Raw genomic sequence first — 18,430 nt, 5'->3', positions numbered from 1 at the left:
ACGACCAATGGCACTATACCCGTCACCACTACAAGCCTTGAAAAAAAAAAGATCAAGGGCTCGAGGAAATCCTCAAAAAGTTAGAAGATGCTGGAGGCTTGGATGTCCTCAAGGCCTGTGGCGATTATGAGAAGCGGGCTAACAAGCACTAATCTCATCGACTTATTAAAAGTCGACACTTTGATTTGCCAGACATAAACCCCGTCATACCATCAACTCACGTGATACAAGTCCCTCTGACTGTCAAGAACGGTCCTATTCAGGGCTACGATCACCCGGACGATTATGCTCCACCTACTTATAAACCCTGTCAGTCGCTACACCTTGTTTTTCCAGTAACCAAAACCATTTAGATTTGACACTAAACCGCAAAACACAAATTCTGCGTTACAGATCACTTTACTACACCCATTCAAAAGTGGCAAACTATCTCACCAAAGGAAAGAGAACAGCGGAACAGCTCCATCCACAATACAGACTGAAGCCAGCAAGAAAGTAACCTGCATAATAGACTCATATTTAATTATTTATATCTGCTGTACCTTCATTTCTATTAGTATTTATATTATTCATATAATTCGACTAGTTTGTATAATTCAGGGACCGCGGAGCATAGGGGCTGGGTGGGCTAGAGGTCCTAGAGCACGACCAAAAATTTGGCCTCGCTTATTCGAGGCTGGGCGCTTGCTAAATTTTCCTCCCAACAGGATAAGCACTTATTCGAGGTGAGCGCTAATTTGAGATTGGGCGCTTAATCGAATAAATACGGTATCGGCAAACGAATTTTTTCACATACCAAAAACCTATCCAAGACATTGCAGGAAGAGAGCATGTCGGCCGCTAGCGGACGTTACAATGCAAAACTAACAACGGAAGGACTTTAAAAAAACGAAACAATGACTGTTTAAAGTAATATATCACGCATGAGACGTAGTGTTTCATCACCAGATGAAACACCGAGAAGAAAGTTGAAAATACGACGCGCAGCGGAATATTTTTGACGAAGTTCGAGGTGTTTCATCTGTTGATGAAACAGTGTCGAATGCTTGATATTACTACCCAAACAAAATGATTTTAGAAGGAAAAATTAAGGATGCAATAATGAGCCGTTTTTCATCTGATTTCCAAACACTCATTAAACACTAATTTCCTTTTTATTTTCTTTAAGAATTATTAATGAGTTTGAGAAAGTATTTACCAAACTGTTCTGCATAAGAGGGAGTCCCATCCCAACATTTCATAGCCTAAACTTTCGCGGAAGAGAAAGGCTTCTACAAGGTTTAAGGTGGAATCTGGAGCACACATTTACTCCCAAAGAGCAGAAGATGACTACTGGCAAATATATTTTGAAGCTCTTGACATGGTCGCTTCTGCTATTAACGACGTTTTGATCAGCCGAGTTTTATAGCTTACAAGGACTTGGAGGAGAGTGAGTGTTCTTGTTAACATTGTTAATGACGATTCTAATTCTTCTCAAACTGAAGTTTGTGAAAGCTTTCGGCGCTCGTTCAGCTATGTCAAAATTTTTATCAGGTTTGATGTTAGTATTGTAGATTCTTGATTATTGTTTATCGTTCACGCCGCAAGGAACAGACTCTCACATCTAATCAAATGACGTCAGCACGGTCAAAGCCTGGGTCGACTTATGTGCAGGCAGATGATGAATTGGGCACAGCCCCATACAATACGGAAGTAAATCTGCTCCACAGCAAGCTAACCGATCTCTTGTCGTCTCGTCTGCTTTTATAAATAGCATGGCTCAAAGCAAGAGGGCTATTCATGATTCAGTTAGCAAAATAAGAAAACAGGTCCCGGGTAACATCCTTGCAACTGCTGGTAGTGCCTGCGTTCTAGAATGGCCTTGGAAAATCGATCACGCTTCTTCGCTCGACAGAGCAGATAAAATATTCTTAGCTTGCTCAAGTCAAGTTGTAAGCAAATCCGAACTGAACTCTGACAATGTTTGCACAGCCGACTGGGGAAGAAAGAAGACGTTTCGTCTCAATAATATCCAACTCGAGGAGGTGCAGCTAAATAAGGACATTTCGCTCATCTTAATCCCCGTTGAGCTACTGCACAAGCAAAGAGTGTTTTCACGGTTAAGGAAGAATGAATTCTTGTCGGATCGACCTCAGCTCTGTAGCAAATCGAGACCTGAGAAAAATTGCAAGCTTTACTGTCACGTCGTTCGTGAGATGGGGCTGCCAGGAGACACATTGGATCTTCAGTGTTATTTGCTTAAGGTGGATGAAAATGGTTCTTACTACCTTCAAGTTCATGGCAATAAAGCTGAATTGAAAAGTTTAGAAGACTTTGATCGCTATGAATACCCAATAGGGTCGGTTATCCTGAACGACACAAGCGAAGTTGTGGGATTTTTGGCTTTTGGGGAAAAGGATGAGATTCTTCCTCTGTTCATTTTCCCAGAAGATCAGCAAGGTAAGTTGATGGTGTTATCTTCATTTCGGGGCCGTTTAACCTACTTTTATTACCAAGTGACATAGATCTTCGACGACCGCCTCACTTAATTGTAACAACGTTGACAAAATTATGCACGAGGGTGAACAGAAAGCATAACAGTCACGTTCAGTCACGTTGCGAATTTTGCGGGAAAGTTTTTTGTTAATAGGTTTTTACTTTTGCAGGTAATGAGCACGTGCCTCATGACAAGCTCACGGTGGATCTACCTAAAGATGTTGATTCTACTGAAGTCACCGACGGAGGTACTGAAAATGGGGAAAGGATGCAGTTAGCTCAGAAAGAAGCCCAGAAAAATGTCATTAAGAGCCAGGAGGATGACATGTCATCTGACAACAATTTAAACACAATTTGTGCCATGGAAAATGTTCCAAACAACAGTCCCTCAGACTCCTCGAATTCTAGTGAAGACAGCAATATATTAGCTGAAGTTACAGATCAACACACCTTTGAGACTTGTCTACAAGATCAAGACAAAGATCTCCTAAAAAACACAGAAATTTCGAGTGATCTCATGCGTCTCATGATTGAGAACCTACGTAAGTTCTAGTATTTACTAAAGTTGGCTGGCTCTAAACTCATTCAGCTATATATAAGCTGAGAATGTTGTTCATGGAAAGATCAAAATCAGTTTTAATAAATGTATACAGAAGGTACTTGAGTTAAGCCACGGGATGATTGTTCATGTGTAATTCTTTTCTTTTGGGCAACAAGCCTTGAATATTATTGACTTCAGCTAATTTACTAAATGCTTTTTAAAAAATATATTTAGAACCTGTTCCTTTCTCTTCCATTAAGGAAATCAAATAAAAGCAAGCTATCACACCAATTAACATACTTTGAATTTTCTCAAGATTGTTACAGAGTATTAAGAGTATAGGTTTTTACAAGATTCTAATACAATAAATTGTTGATTGTTGTTTTAATCATCGTTATCATTATTATCGTTACAAATTATGTTAGGACATGAAGACCAAAACAATGTCAATATCAAGTCTGTTTTTCACTTTATTGAAATCCTTGCACAAAACATCGTGGTTTAGACACCCTATGCAAATTAACTCATCCTTTTTTACCAGCGATTTCAGATAGTAGCCAAAGAAGCCAACCAATGGAAATGTCTTTTCCATCACAAAACAGTGGTAGCGTAGGAATTCAAATTGGTGGTGCTAATGATGAAGAAGAATTTTGTTCAATTTTACCTCCATTATGTGGAAATGAAAGACCTTCAGCACAAGGACCCAGGGATTCTGAAGAAACAAACCCTGAGACAGATGATGCACATAAGGCAAATAAGCGGCCAGTTCAGAGAAGTCAGAGTGATCACAATGCAGAGAGTTTATCACAGGCAAAGAAAAGTCTGTTAAAGGTTCACTGTATAGAAAATGACCCATCATCAGGTAATTATTTAAAAAAATTTAGTTTGCTTAGTAACTTAATCAACATTTGAAAAAATACACCTTAATTAGCTATTGAGCTAAAAAATATTATGTTAAAATATGTCAAGTATAAAAATACTTAAACTCTTCTAGTATCCAAAATTATCTATTATATCATTAGGCATTAAGGAAGTGGTCAAAACTGTACTTGACGACTGATGACCCACCTTGACTATGGCTGGTAGGGCTGTGCACAATTTTAACTGATTTAACTCCAACGTGCTTCACAAATCAATCCACAGGAATTCAAAACTAGAAAAGAAATAAAAGTAAAAGTATTCTCACCACAAGGGATGACATAAAGGTATTAAAATGCATTTAAAAAGTTGTTTTTCTTGTAAAGAAAAACACCTTGAGAAGTATAAAAGTAATACTGGCAATACGCAACTGCATGTAACTGTGTAGTTTGACGTGCTTTAACTGTGCATGTGTTAAAACATGCCTGATCTCATAATTATTCACTACCCTTAATGACATATTTAGTGAAGTAACGCATAATGTTTTCATATAAATATCTAACCTTTCTAAAGGCAAATCTTTGCTGATGTCATTGTTTACATTTTTTGCTCATTTATTAATAGCATATGAGTTAACCCATAGAAGGCATCACTGTATGCACAAATTAAATTCAGGAACTCGTTGATAGAGTTGGTTCAATGTGTGCAATTTTAACACAGAATCCACCAGGAAATTGATTAATTGTAATTTTCAGTGGACAAGAATTTTGCACCAGAATATTTAAAGAATATTCATTTGCATTCTTTTTCACATTTTTCAAGAGCTAAAGATGTAATTATTCATCTCAGTAACACCAAAGAAAATTTCTGATGGGAGCCTGAGGAAATGAATTTCACAAAATTACATCTTACATGTGAAATTTTCAGAATTTACCTGTGGTTCACAATTCTTGTGAAATCTGACATTCATTTTCTTGAACTCCCATGAGAAATTTTCTTTGGTGTTATTACAGATGACTTTAAATTAAATCTTTAGCCTTTGAAAAATGTAACAAGAATGCAATGTTCTTTAAATTTTTCTGGAACAAGGTTTTTGTCCACTGAAAGTTAAAATTACTCAGTTTCCTGGTGGATTCCATCTTAAACTCTTTTCAATCAATAACACTGGAAATAGCAGCCATTGAAAACTTCCAAATTCCTGGGACTGACAAAAATGTTGATGAGCCCAGAAATTCTTTGGTAAATTTCGAGGGTTTTTTTTGAAAAATAATTTCTCCAAAACTATGTTATATCGGGGCTCAAATTTTCCCAGACACAGTCAAACACCCCCTTTATGGACACCCACTTAATACGGTCACCTCATTATTACAGACAGTTTGCTTTGTCCCCGAGGGAAGTAAGCCCCTATGCTGCCTGTAAATTCAACCCACTTAATATGGACACCCCATTAATAAGGACACTTTCTATGGCCCCCTCAGTGTCCATATTAATGTGGTTTGACCGTACCTCACTGGTATTTGTTATGTTCTTTTGATATTCAGAGAGTTTATTTTAATAGCTTGATCAGAGAATAAAAAGGCATAATTATGCTTAAATGCCTCTAGCTGACCATTAAACTCTGATGCTCTGGTAAAATGCTCACAATACATAAACCAAAGCTTAAAAGATACATGACCTGCCTTACCTCATTTCGGGCTACTATTATGTGACCATGTGTAATAATGTATGATTTCAGAACAACTAGTTGAAAGTATTATACTGGGCGATGTGTATGCAATGGATATACTTAAAAGGCGTTTGGACACAAGTTATAACAAGAATATTCAAAATTGGCAACACTTGGCCTACCATCAGAATGTCCCACAAGATATGATCTCGAAGCTGACATGTCAGTCTCCAGCAAGCCGATCCGAGTCATTGTTCCAGTTGCTAGAATCAACAAATCCTGATCTCCCCATCGGAACACTGAAGTTTCACCTCAATTCTCTAACAAATATGGGAAATGTTGAGAAATGCATAAATCATCTTGAAGGTACATATCTAAAATGCAGTGCCACGTTTAAAGTAAAAACAAAAAAAGGAACTTGATATTGTTCTAGGACATCTCACTAAGTCCTGGTTATCAAGCTTTCCCCTATCCAAACACTTCTACTACATGCATATATACCCAGTAGCCAACTGATCAAGAATAAGACACCTGCATGACTGAAAATTATTAGCTAAGCATTTATATACGTATAAGCGATTAGGACCTTTCTCTGCCATCAATCCTGTTAGATAGATAGATAAGATAAGAACTTTGTTTTAGCACGATAAAAAGATCAGCATTGCTGGTGGGGGGTCGTGCATACAACAATTATTACAAGAAAAATAAGGAGTACTGAAAGCAAATGAATGATAAAAAATTAAAAACTGTTAAAAATGTTTGTAACCAATATTTCAGTTTTAGTTGTAGCTAAAACAGGTTGTGAAAAATAATGTACAACTGAAAATTAAAACTGTTAAAAGTATTTGTAACCGATATCTCTATTTTTAGTTGTAGCTAAAACTGGTTCGAAATTCACAATTTTACAAGACAGCGTTTAAATTCTTTCAAGGTTTTGGCCCTTGTTTCCTTTTTCATTAAAGTATTCTATGCGATTGCTCCCCTAAAGCATATGGAGTTCCTGATAAAACTTGTTTCTGGTCTTGGAAGAATGATGTTCTCATTTCTTCTGCGTCCTGAATTCCTCTGTAAAAACAAATCTTTAAATTCCGTGACAGTGTAACCTTTTAAACACATGAAGACAATCTCTGTTAGTTGCAGTTTGTACATTGTTTCCAGACTATCCCATCCAGTTCGCATTAAGACATCTTCAGCGCTGTTGTCCCATGGCAGCCCATATACAATCCGTCCAGCCCCTGCATGGAGTTTCTCCAGGTTGTTTAGGTGCGTCTTGTTGCATGATCCCCACACTGTCAGACTGTATGTAACTGATGGCAGTATCACTTTTGTGTAGAAATCTTCTAATTACTTCTGAGGGAAGAATCGCATGTGTCGGAGTAGACTTAACTTGGATGCGAAGGACTTTGATACATTTGCAGCATGATCTGACCAGGAAAACTTGTTATCAACTTGTACTCTGAGGAGTCTTTCTCAGGTTGTCCACTTTATGATGTTGTTGCCAAGTGAAGAGCTTGGATAGGGCCAGTAAATGTTGATTTGCGCTGCATGATCATTGCTTTACATTTTTCTGGGTGTGGTATCATCGCATATCTGTCACACCATTCCTGGAGTTCAGCTAGAACATTGTTTAGTGAGTTTGTTAGCAAATCCATTGTTTCTGCGATACAGTATAATTATTGTTGTGTCGTTTGCATACAGATAAGTTTCCGCGGAGTGTGGAGATTTTGGGAGGTCGTTTGTGGAGAGGGAGAATAATGTGGGTCCAAGGACCAACCCTCGCAGCACTCCGTGAGTTATAATGTGTGTATCAGAGTCGCATCTGTTGATTCTGACGAACTGTCTTCGTTCTGTAAGGTAGTTCTTTAACCACAGCCAGATATATCTCCTCTGATTCCAAGGTCATTCAGCTTTTGTAGTGATATATTGTGCGACACTGTGTCGAAAGCTTTAGTGAAATCCACAAACAGTATACCCACAAAAAGCTTTCTTTCTACTGCTTCTCTCCACCTTTCAATTAGGTTTATTAAAAGCTGTTCTGTTAATTATTTCCCTTCCTATAAGCCCATTGTCAGTTATCAATTTTGTGTAACCACACGATTAGTGATATTACAGGATTCCATTAATTTACTTGGTATACTGGGCATAGACAGTGGTCTGTAACATGTTCTGTCTTCCTCTCGTCCTTTTTTGAACACTGCACTGACTCTAGCTATTTTCCACTGGTCTGGTGGCTTGCAGGCTTCAACAATCTGTTTAGACACACTTGTGAGAGATGGGGCTATAAACATACCTGCATACTTTAAAAGACATGCAGATACGGCATCTGGTCCCATGGCTTTCTTCACTTTTAACTTACAGATCTTTTCCTCGATTTCTTTCTGACCAATCGTGATGCTGGTCATAGTCGCCGTATCCACATTCTCATGTCTACAAGCAAGTAATGGCTGAATTTCATCTGCGGGGCCAATCAATTTTTCAGCAACTGTGCAGAAATAATAATATTGTTTAACATAGTTGCCTTTTCAGTGTCATCTGTTTAAGGGTTCCATCGTCCTTCTTTAATTGGTGGGCTTGTCTGTTTACTTTTGTTGTTCCTGATGTTTTTTTCAGTAGTCTCCAGTAAGCAGCAGCGGATTTTACTTCATAGAATAGATTGGAGTAATAACTGGCTGTGGCTTTTTTGTCATTGTTGATACTTTATTTCTAAGTCTTCTATAATCATCCCATAGCAGTGGATCATTTAGCTGATGCGCCCTTTTCAGAGTCTTGTATCTTTGATGCATGGTTATTCTGATTTCCTTTCATTGTTATCCAAGGCAGGCTGTTACTGCGTACTTTAATTTGCTTAAGTGGTGCATGTTCGTTGCATAATTCTGTGAAGGGCAGGTTCCATGCGTAATAAACATCAGTCGGATCATCAAAAACTTCGCAGACTTGAAAAGGCATACTTGCAATGCCACTTTGAAAGTTCCTTTTGTTGAATTTGTTGAAGTTCCTGATGGCCATTATTTTAGGCTGGTCTCTCAGGATACTGGCTGATAAGGTTGCATAAATCTGCAGGCAAGCAAAATCACTGGCAAACTTCTGACAACTGAAAAAACGATCATTATGGTGAATATTGCATAGTTGTACATTATATTGCTAAAATTATTTTTTTTCCCAACAATAATCAAATAATTTAATAACAACAGAATTTGAAGTTGTAATTCTTAGGCTGATGTTTTACCACAGATAAATAAAAGATGATGATAATAATGCACTCTGACAAAAATAGTTCAAAAACCACTTTACAACCTTAATTGGGGTGAAACAGTCCCCCCAACCTTCCTCATCAAAAATATAAATATGATCATAGCTGCCATAGGGTGGCATATAAGATACAAAATTATTTTATTTTGATCTCATGTAGCCTCCCCACAGACGTCCGTTGGGGTTCGTTTGTCACGCATTCATTTGAATGCGTGACAAACGAATCCCAACAGACGTCTGCGGGGAGGCTAGATCTCATGCTCAAACTCTTGAATTACTGCTCAATTGATTTCTAGAATTATCAAATGATACAATTGAGGCATGTTTGGGCTACAAACAAAAAATTATTTTATTACAAAAAAAGAGTTCTTGCTTCCCAAAAATATTGAAAGAAATTCGACCAAACGTGACGAGAGTATAGAAACTTAGGTAAAAAAAATAAAATAATGAAACAAAACCATGGGAAAACGTAGAGATAGAGTAGTAGTACTGACATCACTATACTGCACTACCGAAGTGGTGTTAGACATAGTGGTCGACAGTGTTCTCAATAAAAATACTATAAGCCATAAAATCAGCAACTTGTGTGTATGTAGACAAGGGTAGGGATTGATACACTTGATAGGCCTTGGAGCACTAATCCTCATGCAACTTAATGAGGAGATCCGGACCACCAGCTTGGTAGGCATAAGTAGCCCTCCCCCCCAACTCCCGGCAAAAACTACGTGGATCTAGTAGTTCACTGTATTCAGGCCTAAACTGCCACTGTGTAACATGAGGGCAATGGTAAAGTATCTAGAAGTGAGGGGTGTGAGACCAAAACCATGGGCAGTGGGAAGGCAGCTGAAGAACGGTGCATCAGGAGGTGCTGGAACCAAGGTGAAATAGCGATGAATAGGGGAAACAGGGCAGAGTGGTGAGTTGGGAATGTTAGGAAGGGGAATGATGTGGATGCCCTATTTGTGTTGACGTGTTTTGGACCATTCAACCCAAAGGACAACACCTGAGGCTGTAAACTTGATATCATGCTGAGAGAGATGCAGATCGCTGTAGCTGCCATCGGGCGGCATAAGATGCAAAATTATTTTATAGCATTTTTTTCTTGTTGCTTTCTTTAGATCACAAGAAAATTGATGAGGTGTTGCAAAAAGGAATGATTCCTGGGAGGTTTTTCATCCTCCTGGATCACAAACAAGATGAACATTGGAAAAATTTAGGCCGCCGTCTTGGCATTGATGATAAAGACCTTACAGGAATAATGACTGACTGTGCAGCTCAACACAAAAATCCTGCCAAAGAAGTGATAGACTATCTATGTGCAAAACACTCAAATATGCCCATCAGTGATTTCAAGATGTACTTGGGCTGTGATACTGGTATAAAAAGGAAGGATATAATCAAGGAATTGGACAGCCAACCAGGTATTTATACCATTGATATGTGTCATAAAGTTATAAACACCGTGAACTTGTCCCAGGTGAGGGGGCAACCTATGAATCTTTTGCACAGGTGTGCACTGCAAAGATCCTGGAACCCTAACTATACCAGACAAGGGTAAAGGCAGTCAAGCTGCCAGCACTGAATTCTGGCTTTATGTATGGTGTGGTCTCATTCACTCAGAAACCCTTCCAGTCCTTCCAGCTAATCCAGCAAGGCCAACCACATGCTGGTAAAGTCAGACCACCCCTATTCTTTATGAACAGTGGGTGGGTTCTTCAATGTCCCATAGAATAGGTTTGGGCAACATGGCCTGTAGTTCAGCAACCTTTTCTGAGTAGAGTAGAACAATCCTGACCATTCAAATGCAGATGTCATAACAAGGCAGCACTTTCTTCACAGTTGTTTAAAGAGCCTGGTGTTGGTCAAGCAGATGTTTTACATGATGGCCTCCCCCTTTTAATAGCAGACCAGCACTTCAGAGTTGTCAATAAGGGCTAATAGCCAGCCAAAACCGCTGGCTAGTTAGCCATCCTTAGCCGGCTACTTTCATCTCCTTCTACCATAACTGCTAACAAAAAATAAGCACCATCAATAAAATGTAAAGCATCTGTTTCCCAGTTTTGAAGGACATTGAACGCATATTTAAACAGGTTAGATCTGTGAAACCTTCGAATCGTGTGATGTCTTGGAATGCCTGGGACATTTCGACGGCATTGTTCCCAGTCTTGGATGTATTCTGACAAAACAACAATGGCATCCGTGGTGGAAAAATACCTCTTGAAACGCCATTTCCGAGACTCTAATTTTCAAAATGTCCCTAGATGCCTTGGCCCTCAAGATCTAGAACTTGTGCCTTTGGTGCGAGTTCCGAAGCTGCCTACCATTTGTTATCAGCCTGCTATTTAAAACTTCTTGACAGCCCTGGCACCTATCCAACTGAGCTCACTAGGTAGCATGCAGATGAAGGCATTGCATGTTTAGGTTCTAAGTGTAGTTACTAAAACAAGGGATGACCTACAGTGTACAATGAGCTACAATGAGCTACAATGAGCTACAATAAGCTACAATGACCAGGGACCGCGGAGGGGGAGGGGCTGGTAGGGCTATAGCCCTACCACTTTTATTGCTTGGATTTATTATCTAGCGCTCCAGTTGACATGGAAAAAGTATGGATTTTTCAACTTGAAAGTAATAAATGGCGTCTAGTCTCGCATATTTGCCTCACATCAAAGGCTCGGATGTCACAAACGAGACGCTCACAAAAATGCGCACTGATCAGAGCTTTGACCATTGCTCGCCTGGTTGGCGAACCGACGCTCCTAAGAAAGCGACGCGCTCCGGCCAGACTGGAGGTTGGTGTTGGTGCACCTAAGCTATTTTTCCAAACTGCTAAAGATCACTTTTAAGAAAGGTCTATTACGAGGCTATTGATCTTATCGTCAGTGCCTTCGATCAGCGCTTTAATCAGGAAAGCTTCAGCTCCTACGCCCAGATGGAGACTTTCTTGGTTAAAGCTGGTAATGGTGACGACTATGAGGCAGAGTTCAAGATTCTTGAGGCATCATACAGCAAAGATGTTGATAGCCTGCGAACGGTAGACGTTTCTCCTTGCGACACGTCCCTCAGCGGCGATGAGCGAGGAGAAACGTCTGCCGTTCGCAGGCTAAAATGTTGATACATGGGCGCTACCTGGACAACTAAGCATTTTGGAAGATATGTTAAATGAAGAGAAGACATCGTGTTTTGACGAAATCCTGTTGGCAGTGTCAAAGTTTCCAGAAGCAGAACAAAATATCTGTAAGCTGCTTGCTGTAAATCCTGCTACCAGCGCTACTATACTGGGGAGCGTTTATTCTCATCTGCACGGCCATAGGATGGATCGCGAAAGGTTTAGCAACCTAGTAATGAACAGACAGTGTCTCTATAGGGTTGCACAGGAGTTTCTTTCCCGCAATGAGAACCGCAACTTCAACAAGTAGCAATCTTAAGTAGGTTTATTTAACATATTGACTATATTGGATAGTATAGCACGTGTGGACCTTCATGTTACATTCATTAAGGCTGTAAATAGGATGGCGCGCAAGTGCAATTTAAGTGGCGAAACGCACACCTTAATGTTTTCTTGTACTGGCCAGATTTTTTAGCCCTACCACTTTAAAATGGTCTCCGTGGTCCATGATGACCTACAATGGCCGAATGTGGGGACCTTAAAATAAGGTGACAGTCCCTGCAATGAGAAAAGATGAAGATAAGAAAAAGACAGAAAAAGATCAGGGGACCAAGTTTGACGAGTAGCGGTATTAGATGTGTGTTTTTAACATTATGGTGAAGACTGCGTCCTGCATCCCTGATGCAAAAAAATCCATAAAGACACAAATTAATTCATGGCATGCGTCCTGTAGGACACAAAGAACGATAAATCTATTTGAAGATTTTTTGGTAGAATATCCTGTTCGTGTGATTTCTGTGGCTGTTATTTAAAGATGCATATTTATTTTAGTCTTTTTCTGTGCTTTAAATATATAGAAGGATGATATTTTAATTTCAGCAAACTGTAAAAAGAAATTTGGAGTCTGTCTGCATGTAGATTAACAGTGTCTCGTTACATAAAGGCCCAGCATTTTTAATTTAGGAATCCTTGTTTTTCTGAACTGGGACTTATTGGTTATGTATAGAGGTAACAAAATCATTGTACTTTTAGTCTACTGCATGACAGCCCAAATGATGACAACAACTCTGAAATTTATTACACTTGTAGATAAATTCAATAATTCATTAAATGATGATGTTAAAAACTAATCCACAAATTTCCTCAGTAACATGGTTTTGATTGGTTCAAGGTGTTAAACTTCTACTCAGTAACAAGATTTTTGGTTTAGAGTGCAAAATGAAAAGTTTCAACGTGCTCAGCAACAAGGTTTTGATTGGTCAAGCAAAAGATTTACTCATGCAAGCTGCACAGAATAAAATTTGCACTGAGAAGATAATGCATATTAAGTAACAAGTTATAATTATGCTCCTTCTTCCTGTGTGAAGTTCAGATAGCTAAAATCTATTTTGAGTCATTTGTCGATACAAGGTACTAACGTTACACAAAAATGCTACTACAATAATATCATTTTGAAAAACCTGCCATTTCTTAAGTTACCTGAGATCGGGCCCTATTTTTGTTTATCCTTAATCGCAGACGTAATTTAACCTCGGTTAGTAACGTCTGCAAAGCAGACTGAACAAATTAGTGGAAATGTGTTTTGAATTTCCTTTCATTTTGATTTGTAAGTCAACAATGGCTTTTTTACCAGACCAATAATGGCGCACACTCAAATCCTGGTACACTGGTGGGGGCCTAAAACAAGGATTCCAGTGCTGTTTCGCAGACGGACTTAACCAGAGTTTAGTTTCATCTGTGACGCAGGCTTATTTGAAAAGGGGTTGGCAAGTTTCCTTTAAAATTATGAGCCCAGTGTCATGTCCAAGCATGATGTTTGTGTTGCGTTTAGGGAAACAATCTGGCCCCACACGACACACATCATTAATGTTAAGTTAATAATAATAATAAAATCATCATCATCATAATAAAGGATAAAGAATCATTGTCTGTAATTTTTGTAGTTCTTTGTAGGAAATTGTAGTTGTAGTTTATTGTACCTATACGGGTATGTGTGGCCCAAAGGGGTCGTGATTTTGAAGCTTCTGATTTAGAACGGGGTATCCATTTCAGAGGCGTTTTCTAGAATGGGATATAATATTTCGAACGCATCAAAGCTCCACTTTTGTATACAGCCATTTGAAAACATTCAAGGACAGACTGCTTTTAAAAATACAGTTCAGTGCGTTAACAGGCAAACTGTTGTACTCTTGTTGCACCCTACAACGGAGTATAAAAAATTGGCCCATTTCTAGAACGGGGTATCAGTTTTAGGGCGAATTGTAGAAGGGGGTATAAAAAATAGGCCCATTTCTAGAACGGGGTATCAATTTTAGGGGAAATTTTTTCTAGAACGGGGTGCCAATTTGGAGTCCCTGGTGGCACATACCCACCCAAAAAATACCCAAGTGCCCCCCCCCCCCCCCCCCCCCCCCGGGATTGTAGCTCACTGTAGGTAATTGTAACTGATGATTGTAATAAATTTATTGTAAGTCTTTGTAGCTAATTGTAGGTCGCTGCAATGTAGCTCATTCCTATTTTGACTAGGTAGGCATTTAAGAATCAAGGCTGCTCCTGTCAGCTATTGTTAAAAACAGCATTACTTCTGAAACTGAATGAGGACAGAAAAAGTAAAACATAAGAAGAGGGGTGGAATATGCTGACTCAAGAACTAACTAAGCCATCACGTACCCGTAGCTTTTAGACTAGCTAGACTATTTGTATGCGCATATGAAGATATTATACTTACTTTAATTTATTTGATTGACCTATTGCTTTTCGTTTCGTGTTACATATTCTACGTGTATACGAACATTTTACAGAACGGTTAACTTGCAAAAGCCAGGAATTGAAATGCAAACCAAAGTCAGCATAGACCTGTTGAAGTTAGAATGTAGGGTTAAAAGTTACAAAATCCGTTGTGTAGTTCTTACTTGTGCATCCGCCAAGGTCACATATTCCCCAAAATGACGGTCAAGAACCAGGGCCATAACGCCTGAGGCAACCAACCGACCGCAAGTAACCGCAAAGTGAGCAAAGTGAGCAAAGTGAGCAAAGTGAGCAAAGTGAGCTTGCGGAAACGAGCGCTGGCTTCAAACTCGTTCCCAGGGTCCTCTGGCATGCGGAGGGAGCTTGGAAGGGAGCAGACGTCGATAAGGTCAGGGAACAGGAGGGCATCGGAAGGAAGAGAAACGGAGGGGGATTTCCCTATCACACTTTTCTCCCCTTCCCCACAGTCCAGTCTTCCCCTATTTGAGGAGAATGTGCTCAGTAAAATATGTAAGCCGCTGCTTCACAGCACCTTCACTGATCTGCCATAAAGAGTAGGAGAAATGATGGTTTGCTACATGCAGATAGTGCCGGGGACGGCGCAAAGTCAGTAAAGTGAGCAGGAACAAACTGCGACTTTCTTTCCCCCTTTTTCTCGTCCGCTCTCCATTTTGTTTTACTCGCTGACTATCTAAACTCCTGAAAAGGGCAATGGGCGGTGTGGGTGAAAATTAAGGGTTGCCGGTGTCACAGCGTTTTGGGCATCCCCGCGTTTTGGGCATCCCCATTCCCAAATCCCTAGCGTTTTGGGCATCCCCTTCTCATATTACTGCAGCGTTTTGGGCATCCCCCGGTACCCTCCCGGGATGCCCAAATCGCTAGTGTTTTGGTCATCCCTTCCAAAAAAATGCTGGATTTCGCGGGAAAATCGAAAACGTTTTAGAGATGGCTTCCGCTAAATATAGAAATCTTTTCCAGTATCTTAAAAAGAAGGCTTATCCGGAAGGCTTTACAAAGCAAAAAAAACCAACTCTGCGAAATTTGCCAAAAAGTTCGAGTATGACTCAAAATTAGAGTCCTTGTTCTAGGTGGCCAAGGAGAAGGATGGCACAGCGCTTCGACGAATTGTTCACCGAGGAAGAGAAAGCGAGGGTCTTCGAAGAGTGCCACTCTGCTCCTTTTTCTGGACACGCCGGCCGCGATAATACTTTTGCACCCTGTGAAGGTTGTTCCCAAGGTGTGGTACTCGGTCGGAATTGATTTAATAGAAGCCCTAGCCTGTTCCAGGCGTTCAGATAGTGGGGAGCGGTGCGAAGTAAAAAGGAGCGCGAAAAAATAAAAGCAAGGGAGGAGGAGAGGTGAGAGAGGGAACCGCACCTCTCTCCCCAGTCCCCCTCTACTTTTCATCGCTTTTTTCACTCTGCACCGCTCCACTATCTGAACGCTTGGAACAGGCTATAGAAGCCCCTACTATAAAACGGCAACAGATTTCTTCTGTCCCGTAGGTGCAAGAGGCGTCTGTATAAATTGTGTGACAACCTTTTGTGTGTCAAGTAGCGCTGCGGGGTTAAGTTGTACAGGCCTCAAATGTCATGCATACTATGAATTTAACACCGCAAAACGCAGTTTTATTCATGTTTGTCTTTTGATTTTTTTGTTTAGTATTCTTGTTTTTGGCTGTTTTGCCCAAAACGCTAGGGATTTGGGAATGGGGATGCCCAAAAAGCTGTGACACCGGTCAGTTATAACTCAAGTCACCGCTCCTGCCAGCAATAAATTCAGTTCTGTATATGAATATAACCAGATCCTTCACTGACCAAGCTTGTACATTCAAGATGGCTGGATACTTTCCTTTCTCGCTTTTTTATAGACTTTTGTTAGCCAAACCCCAGCCATCTTGTTCGAACAAGAGTAGCCCATGGTAGCCAGTACGCGTTTAATACGCAGTATTCTCTTGCAAATATGCGTCATTGTAGCTAACCAGTTCGGTTTTAATTTCCACTTTTAACAGGTTTGAAAACATTGACAGACCTACAAGATAATTTGGAGTTAATGCGAGAGGTGACATGTATGCTGAATAGCGCGGATAATTCCCGAAAGCAAAACTATTTAGATCTCGCAAGAAAATGTGATATTCCCCCTGAGGTGTACAGAAGTATACAGCCACCCTGTTCCGAGAGCCCAACTAAACAGGTCTTAGAAGACATCGTTGGACGAAAGCCATTGTACACTGTTCAAGAGCTGTTCTCTGATTTGAAGGCAATAGACCGCTCAGATGTTGTAGAAGCTATTTGCCGTCATTTTGTCATTTTGTGGAAGCTGAAGACTCCTGAAAGCGTTAGTTCGCCATAATCTACGGTCGTTTCGATACATGTTTATACAGTTTAGGTGTAAATAGTTCTTTCCACATACTTAATTGGCTTAAAGAACAAAGAATATTCACTTAAACTGTCACCCGCAAACTATATACTAGAAGTTATCGAAATTTTTGTGCAATATCAAAGCTTGAGGTCGTATAGAAACTACCGAACTCCGTTCGCTACATATAATCATGCGGTCAAGCATGTCTGTTTGAGCTCTCGACATAGAAATAGAATCGAACAGAAGAACCCTGAGAAGAACACTGATTACAGCGTTAGTAGTCTACTTAAGAAACATGACATTCCTACGAATGAGTATCTGACTGCCATTACTAAATTAATTAGAATTATTGTCTTCAATAATTCGGTAATTTTAGTAGTAGATATAGTAAGAAACTTAGCTTAATAGTAGCGGAGTAAGGAGGCTTTCCCTGGGAGTTGAAATATGGTAAGCTCGGAAATGCAATAACTCGCCGCCCGCCAATATCGGTAGGCACAGTGCGTCAGAAGAGGGGGCAAGTAACTATTCAAAAGGTGTAAAAACGCACAAACTTGCTCGCTACCGATCAAATTTAATACTTTAATCCTTGCTGATTCACTAACGTTCTACACCAAATGTATTCCAACCTTAAACGGCACGTTTCGGGGTGCTGTTACCCTTCGATTGGAGGCCCTCGACTAATCTAGAAAGGTCGAAGGGCCTCTGCTCTGCCATGTGTAGACTGCTAGAGTGACAATTTTTTCTCAGCCACTTTTAAAATGAATTGCTGTCAAGATAGTGCTCAAACATATAAATAAATGGACATAGAATTGATCATCATTATCATCTTTATCTTCACAGGGTGTCAAGCGAGTCTTATATGTTATGATCCCAGGAAAAAAAACAGCGCTATTTTAACTTTCTAAAGTAAATGATGGACTTACTATAAGATTGAAAGATATCTTTGAAACCGAAAAAGAGCCTTTCTTAAATTCTTAAATGAAGAAGTTAGAGCCTCGGGTTGGGCCCGCAAGTGACTACTGGATTAGTCCTATATTTTTGCAGTTTTGGTGGGTTTTGTCCTATATTTTCAGGTCGCTCAGTCCTATATTCCTATATTTTTGGACCCCTAAAGCGCTTGACACCCTGTCTCCAACATCGCCGCCACATACCCTGCGTTCAAGCTGGACGCTACCGGAGAAACCGCTGCTTTCAGGGTCCCCCCCATCGCCATCTTCAGCATTCCGCTTCGGCTGCACTGTTTACACAATATGTTTTCAACACAAACTAGGGGTTTCTGAGAAGACAAGGTAACATTTCACCATTCAACCTTAAGTATATTTGTAGTACAAAAGAATAGCATACTATTCGCGACAGTGCCTTTCACGATCGCTGAATAAGAGACGGAGAAAAGGAACCGCGCTTGAGTGAGTTGGAAGTGAAA

The 18,430-nt window shown here is 39.9% G+C and overlaps 1 protein-coding gene across 1 annotated transcript; it reads left to right on the top strand.

Annotated features, from left to right (window-relative positions):
• The first annotated feature begins 1,672 nt into the window (after window positions 1–1,672).
• On the top strand, window positions 1,673–18,389 carry LOC140937202 (uncharacterized). The gene is made up of 6 exons (XM_073386735.1): window positions 1,673–2,439; window positions 2,646–3,017; window positions 3,558–3,878; window positions 5,610–5,906; window positions 9,908–10,210; window positions 16,658–18,389. The coding sequence occupies exons 1-6, from the start codon at window positions 1,755–1,757 to the stop codon at window positions 16,996–16,998; spliced, it is 2,319 nt and encodes a 772-aa protein (XP_073242836.1). The 5' UTR covers window positions 1,673–1,754; the 3' UTR covers window positions 16,999–18,389.
• The last annotated feature ends 41 nt before the right edge of the window (window positions 18,390–18,430 follow it).

The sequence above is a fragment of the Porites lutea genome, chromosome 5 (genome assembly GCF_958299795.1).
Source record: "Porites lutea chromosome 5, jaPorLute2.1, whole genome shotgun sequence".
Lineage (NCBI taxonomy): Eukaryota > Metazoa > Cnidaria > Anthozoa > Scleractinia > Poritidae > Porites > Porites lutea.
The sequence above is the reverse complement of the archived record's forward strand: the minus strand, read 5'-3'. Positions and strand labels throughout refer to the sequence as shown.

Coding starts and splice junctions, on each gene's coding strand:
- LOC140937202 (XM_073386735.1), top strand. CDS start 1,755: ATGGCTCAAAGCAAGAGGGCTATTCATGATTCAGTTAGCAAAATAAGA. Junction 5,907..9,907: donor ATGCATAAATCATCTTGAAG/GTACATATCTAA, acceptor TGCTTTCTTTAG/ATCACAAGAAAATTGATGAG. Junction 10,211..16,657: donor GGAATTGGACAGCCAACCAG/GTATTTATACCA, acceptor CACTTTTAACAG/GTTTGAAAACATTGACAGAC.